We start from the raw sequence: 7,264 nt of genomic DNA, 5'->3' as shown, positions 1-7,264 counted from the left end.
CTCCCGCCCACCTCCCTTACAGATTGCATCTCTGAAATAAAAACCTGGCCCACCCAAAACTTCCTCTAATTAAACAGTAATAAAACCGAGGTTCTCCTCATTGGAACCAAAGCCACTCTTTCCAAAACAGACAGTTTTTCTCTCACAATTGACAACTGCTCCGTCTCCCCCTCCCCCAAGGTTAAGAGTCTGGGTGTCATCCTTGACAGCACATTATCCTTTCAACCCTATACAATAACATTACCCGGTCTGCCTACTTCCACCTAGTAACATCAATGCCTCCACCCCTCCTTACCCCCACACTGCTGCATTTCTTGTCCACTGTCTCGTCACTTCCGTCTCGATTTTTGCAACTCTCTCCTCTTCGGTTTGCTCACAAACCCCCCACAAACTTCAATGGTCCAGAATTCAGCTGCCCCACATAACTCGAACCCCCTCCATCCCCCATCACTTGTCCTTCAGCAGCTCCACTGGCTCTGGTCCAATTCGTATCAAATTCAAAATCCTTCTATTAGCATTCAAGGCCATCCACAACCTCGCCCCCCCATTTTTGTCTGATCTCTCCAGCGTCCCACTCCCTTCCGCTCCTCAGATCTCTTCCTCCATAAACCTCTCTGTCCCCCCCGCCCGTCTCACCACCATGGGGGCAGAGCCTTCAGCCGCTCTGTCCCCGTCTCTGGAAGTCACTACCCCCCAACTCGAAAGATTGATTCATCCCCCCCCCCTTTCAAATCTCAACTAAAAACACATGTTAAAACTGCCTATTCCACCTAAATGTCTATTGCTCTGCCTTTTCTGTTGCTTTGCTGTAAACTATTTGTTTGTTTTGCTGTTGTATAGATTGTTTTGCTATGTATAATATTGGTTTTGTTTTGCTGTATAGTATTTGTTTTGCTGTTCTTAATTTATGAATTCCCTGTGCGGCATCCTTGAGTGCCAAGAAAGGCGTCTTTAAATAAAATGTATTAGTATTATTATTATTATTATAATATAGTATGTAAAAAAAAAAAGTCATAGTATATGTCAACAAAAGTCATAGTATAGTATGTTGAAAAGAGTAAAAAAAAAGTTATATTATAGCATGTCGAAAAAAGTCATAGTATGTTGCAAAATAATTATGGTATAGAATGCTACAAAAGTCAAAACGTATAGCATGTCAAAAAGGTTATATTATAGACATGCTATACTGTACCTTTACATTTTAATGACATAATATTCTATGACTTTGTTAATTTTATTACAGCCAAATACTTTTTTTTCAAATAAACACCAGACTATAGAGAAAACTTTTAATAACATTTTATTCACAGTCAATTGTACAAACATTCATAAAAAAACGAGTGCATTTATAAAGTCAAGATTGGTTTATGACATTAGATGTGATCAAGAGTTCTGTAGAGCTGATTTAAAAAACAAAAAAGATGTGTCTCAGAACATCAGTACAGTGACATCTCTACAAAGGCAATTTAGCATTTGATTTCTCAGTTACAAGCAAGATTGCATGTGGATTTGCTTCCCTTTTCGATTCCCGTTCCAGTTGTTTTCAGATACCTTTGTACTCACGGCGACAGTAGCTGGAAAACAGCGGCTCAGCTGGGATCCCACGCCTTAGATAGGAAAAGATAGTTCAGATGATTAATATGTTTTATACTAAATTAGTAGCCTTTAAAAGGATTGTGTCTGTTGGATTCACACAGAATGATTCACAAATGTATTTCTAATGCACATACAAATATTTCTTGATTAAAAATCAATGTAATAGAATTCCACAAATACCCCTGTGGATGTGATATCCAGTTGTTTTAAAACATTTTTATAACATACTATAACTTTTCATATTTTTGTCACAAAATGTCAAAACATGACATTAGAAAAAGGTTTCTACTACATTTAAACCCTGTGGGCCTGTTTAAACTGGATTTCCTTTACTTGACACTTCGTGCCAGTCTGCTGCAGGTCTGATTATTTAACCAATTGGATCACCCATGACGTAGCTCAGGCCATGTTCCTGAAAGAAATGCCTTCTGGAATCCTCTTTGAAAGAACGATGATATAACAGAATCCAAGCTGATGTTTCTTTAAAGTAGCCTTTACTAAGTTTAGAAAGCAGGCTACCAAAAGTCCTAAAAATGTTCTCAGTTCAGCATTTTCTTAAACAGTTAAAGGGTTTTATTCTTGTTTGTCGTATAATCCTGATGTTGTTGTGTTGTTGTAGTATGGAAAAAAAAAAATATCGTCAAAATGAATACTCAACATATCCATCTGCTTTTTGTCATGTCATAAAAACGTCATAGTATAGTATGTCAAACAATTTTTAAAAAAGTCCATGAAAAGTCATAGTATGTCATAAAAAGTCATGGAAAAAATATAGCAATTCATGGTATAGTATGTACTGAAATGTCATTAAAAAGTCATTGTATAGTATGTAATAAAGTCATAAAAGGTGAAAAAGGCATAGTATAGTATGTAATAAAAGTCACAAAAAGTCATAGATAAGATATATCATAATATATCATAAAAATGTAATGGTATATAATGAAATTAAAAGTGATAAAAAAGGTGAAAAAAAGTCATGGAATGTCATAAAAATGTCAAAAAGTCATACTATAGTGAGCTAAAATTGTCAGAAAAGTCATAGTGCAGTATCTTTTAAAAAGAAACAATGAAATGTCCTCGAATTGTGTCATAAAGTCATAGTATGTCATAGTTACAATGTTGTAAAAAATTCTAAAAAGTCATGGAATAATGTGATAAAAATGTTTTTAAAAAAGCCACACGTACATAATAGAAAGTCATAAAAAAGTCATAGTATAGCCATATGCAATAGTATGCCATAAAAAGTTTAGAAAATTAAATAGAAATTCATAGTAGGTCAAACATGTCATAGTATAGTATGTCTTAAAAGGTCATAGTGTGTCATAAAATAAAAACACAAATACATATTATGTCCCAAAAAGATAAAGAATGGTATGTCATAACAATGTCTTACAAAGTTATAGTATAGTATGTAGTAAAAAGCCATAGTTTGGTCATACAAAATGTCATAGTATAGTATGTCAGAAGAAGACACTAATGTAAGTAAGTAAGTCATAAAATATGTGGGTAAGCGAGTTAAGATAAACTTAAGATTAATGAGATGTACAGACTTTAGGTACTTACTCCACCATGCGACAACGGTGCACAGACAGTCTGTCAAAAGCATCATTAATGTCCGTCACATGTTTGGCACTCCACAGTCGCTCTGCCACAGCGCTGGCACGGGGCCTGGGAGGGACGGAGGACAAGTAACCAAAACAAAATCAGTTATATGATGTGTCATGGTTCAAAATAAAATCATTCTCTCACAAAGACTTTATTACAGAATAACATACCAGAGTCTGGGTGTCAGGTTGGTTGCATCCACATACTCCCCCCACAAACAGGCTTCTCCACCAATCACGAGCTTCTTTTGTTCTTCAGTTCCTGTTTTAACATATAATGAACAGTGAGCTAGCAGCCCAAGCAACGTCCAAGGAATTTACAACTCCACTGGACTAGAGTGATAAATCGAATCAAATTTTAAAAAAAATATTTAATTGAATTACAATTATACTGTGATTTTGTCACCTCGGACAGCAAGTTAAGATAATTTCCCTCTGTTTATTCAACAGGCTTACACATATTTGCACAGCAGTGACAAACAACTTTAACAACATTTCAGATATGAGTCAAGCAATGCTCTACTAAAATCTGAGTCAGAACAATAAAACAGTATAATATGAGTGAAGGCAAAGTCATATAACCAGTATGGGAATACTAATAAAAGCAAAAGTGCATAAACAGCAAACTACCTGCCGTCAAGAGCAAGGGGATAAAGGTCTCTAAATAAATCAATTATGCAGACACGAACCATTGAAATCCTGTGGGTCGGCCTTGTAATGGACTTGCCAGTCCTGGCCGTAGGAGATACGGTTTAGGTACCAGGGAGTGGACAGCAGGGTCTGGTACCCTGCTGATGTAACATTTGCCATCTCACTCTGGTATTGCTCCTGGTTTCCTTTCCAAACGTGGATAATTGTGTCTGGTTTCAGCTACACAGCACACATACATAAAAGTATTAGCAAGAGAAAGAAGAAAAATCGGGGGTGACTGAAGACAAAAATTCCCGAGCCTTTGATTACCGCACTTCAAGTCCAGTTAAGACATTTGTTTTTTTACTTCTGCTTATATTCCATTATAACTATGTGCAGGACATTATATCACATAAAATGCATGATAATATTTGTGTGTCTGGAAATCAAACGTTCAGTCCACTCTCGTCTTGGTCCAGGTTTATGGAGGATCAAACCAGACTTATTTTTCTCATGCTGGTGAATTTGAACCCTGGACACCAAGGAAGCGGGTGTATGTCATGAATGTGTCATAACCATATTAAACAAGTCAAACATTTATGACATAACATCCTTTTAGTAAGTGTCATTCGGTTTTGTCAAGACAAGTTATGGTTAGGGTTAGTGTTAGTGTTCATGTGTCATAACAGTGTCATGTCACTCTTATGTAGATACCTTCAAGTAAACTGTTACCCCACATTGTTTACTCATTGGCTTATTACTTTTTTGGAGTATTTAGTTTAATGGTCATTGTAATTGTCCTCCACAGCAGGGAACTACATCAACCCATGAAAGAAACAACATGTGAAACCACCACCAGCAAAGCCCCATCTTCACTTCATGTCTGTGTGGCGCTCTCCCCTTGTCACAACTGTGCATTTTTCAAGCGTAAGCCTGTTGAACAAAGCATTCCCGTTTGCCTTAATAAGAAGGTCCAAATCAGAGTTGTCCTCTATCCAATTAAATTGATTCTATATAAGACGCCGTTTCTATAAAAAATAAATAAAAATAAAAAACTAACCGTTGAAGTCGAGCGGCTCAACCTTGTAGTACTTCTGCCAGTCCTGTGCGTAGCTAATGTAATCTAGGTACCATGGGGCGGAGAGGATGGTGGTGTACCCTGCAGCTGTGACCTTGCCCATCTCCTCATTCGCCCCGCCGCTGATCCACACATGCACTACGGTGTCTGGCTTCAACTGGAATAGTTACAGACCAAGCTACTGCGCTTAGGTTAATCACTACATGAGGAGTTTGTTTTGTTTAAAGGAATAGTTTGACCTTTTTGGAAAATGCGTTTATTTGCTTTCTATCTAGGAGTTTGATGAGGAGATTGATACCACTCTCGTGTCTGTATGCCAAACATGAAGCTTCCGTAAGAAGCTAATTAGCTTAGCTTAGCCTAGAGATAGGAAACAGGGGACAACTAGCCTGTGTCTTTCCAAAGGGAACAAAATCTACCTACCAGGACCTCTAAAACTCACTACTTAACTCTTGCATTGTGTTCCATTCAACCATACACTCCCATGTCAAAACTGAAAATCAACACGTTTTTTATTTTTTCGTTCAAAGCTTTTTTTTTTACTACCATTTATAAACACCACTAACACCAATTTATTAACACTAGTTTAACACTTATTTTTTTAAATGCATGGTCAATAAACCTCATTTATAGGAAATAATACCTAATTCTAGAGTTAAAAAAATGTAGCTGAAAATATGAATTATACAATTAATACAAATAAGTTAAAAAGAAACCCAGGTGTCTGATATGGACATTTTGAAAATGGAAATGTGACCCGAAGACAACACAAGGGTTAACACGCTATATCTTATTGGTGTAATCTGTACAAAAACTGTGTAGGACAGTCAGTTTAGAGGTGTTGGTAGGTGGACGGACTGTTTACGGTCTTTACGCTAAGCTAATAGGCTGCTGGTGACATGTTTAGTGTTTGCACGTAAGATTGGTATCTATCTTTTCATCTAACTTTCGACATTAAAGCACATAAGCTTATTTCCCAAAATGTCAAAGAATTCATTTAATAACATAGAATGAAAATCAAAACAACTTATAAATGGGGATAAATTATTTATCAAACCAAAGACTCTAGTTTGACTCTAGTTAGTACATACAAATCCGGCATTAGAGAGTTAGAGTTAACTATAACATAGAAAAAAAACTCTTTAGTTACCTTAACCCCATTATCAAAGACCTCCTGCCAGATCATGTAGCCCTTCTGGGTAGTGGTGACGATATCCAAGAGTCTATCCAATCAAAAAAAGACACAAGTTAGGATTAGAATTTAAAATGTGAAGTTTCAATGATTACTGTTGAACAAGCAAAAAATCCACACTTTTGGATATAGAATGATTCCAGTTTCTTGTAGTCTTCTCCGTAGCCTTGCTTATCCATGAACTTCTTAATGTCCGGGTTGGACTTCCTGCAGGGGTAAACAAAAAAGAAACAGCAGCTGAATATTAACCGCTGTCCAACATATTTAATGCTGAGAAGACGTTTTTCGACATTGTGTACACAGTCTCACCAGCAGGTGAAGTCCACCTCATCACCTCCCAGGTGGACGTAGGCGTCAGGGAACACTGTACTGATCTCCTTGAAGAACTGGCTCATAAAGTCATACGTGGTGTTCAGGATGGGGTTCACTGGTCCAAAGGAGCCAGAGGGTTTGGAGCCAGAGTAACAGGGCGTGAGCAGATCTTTCTGGCCTGGGAGGAAAAGTAGATTTGTCATTTGGGCTGCACAATTAATCGCAATTTTATCGAAATCGCAATATGAACTCGTTCAATACCCAAATTGCAAGGGGGCGCAATAGGTGTCTAAAATAAAGTATTGGCGTGATGCATAGACATCCAACAGACTGAAGAAAAAATCTTTGTTTGGTACAGATCCTCTTAAAAAAAATAAAAAAAAATAACTGTTTACATACAGTACATTTTTCAAAGAAAATAAGAATAATAACACTGATAACGATCGTTCCCTCCAATATTGTGAATCATATCACAATTGCAATATCAGTCAAAATAATCGCAATTAGATATTTTCCTAATATCATGCAGCCCTATTTATAATGCTTTATTGTTTTCAGATTTATCCTTGCTGAATGCTGACGTTATTAAAAAGAAAAATCTAATTTCTATAAAAAAAATAATACATAGAAAATGGCATTTGCAAAACTCACCTTTCCCCCAAGACTGTGTGTGTCCTGGAGTGTCAAACTCGGGGATAACACGAATGCCTCGCAGACGGCCAAACTCGATCACCATCTTCACGTCAGCGGGCGTATACACGTGTGTGTATGGGTGGTAAGCTCCCTGGGAACAATTCAATGAATTGTGAAAAATACAACATATTGATATTAAAAACTGTAATTTAAAAAAAA

The 7,264-nt window shown here is 36.9% G+C and overlaps 1 protein-coding gene across 3 annotated transcripts in view; it reads right to left on the bottom strand.

Annotated features, from left to right (window-relative positions):
• Positions 1-1,284: 1,284 nt before the first annotated feature.
• The window catches only part of hexb (hexosaminidase B (beta polypeptide)), a 9,903-nt gene continuing 3,923 nt past the window's right edge, over positions 1,285-7,264 (bottom strand). For 2 of the 3 annotated variants that reach the window (XM_032539474.1, XM_032539476.1), the window contains 8 exons: positions 7,064-7,196; positions 6,410-6,590; positions 6,221-6,307; positions 6,059-6,131; positions 3,890-4,070; positions 3,372-3,462; positions 3,160-3,264; positions 1,285-1,607 (listed from right to left, as the gene is read on the bottom strand). In XM_032539474.1, coding sequence (XP_032395365.1) covers positions 1,544-1,607; positions 3,160-3,264; positions 3,372-3,462; positions 3,890-4,070; positions 6,059-6,131; positions 6,221-6,307; positions 6,410-6,590; positions 7,064-7,196 — 915 coding nt within the window. In that variant the 3' untranslated portion in view covers positions 1,285-1,543. Of the gene's footprint in view, positions 1,608-3,159; positions 3,265-3,371; positions 3,463-3,889; positions 4,071-4,890; positions 5,066-6,058; positions 6,132-6,220; positions 6,308-6,409; positions 6,591-7,063; positions 7,197-7,264 lie in introns of all 3 variants that reach the window. The other variant, XM_032539475.1, reaches the window with a different exon arrangement.

This window comes from Etheostoma spectabile, chromosome 16, assembly GCF_008692095.1.
Source record: "Etheostoma spectabile isolate EspeVRDwgs_2016 chromosome 16, UIUC_Espe_1.0, whole genome shotgun sequence".
Classification (NCBI taxonomy): domain Eukaryota; kingdom Metazoa; phylum Chordata; class Actinopteri; order Perciformes; family Percidae; genus Etheostoma; species Etheostoma spectabile.
The sequence above is the reverse complement of the archived record's forward strand: the minus strand, read 5'-3'. Positions and strand labels throughout refer to the sequence as shown.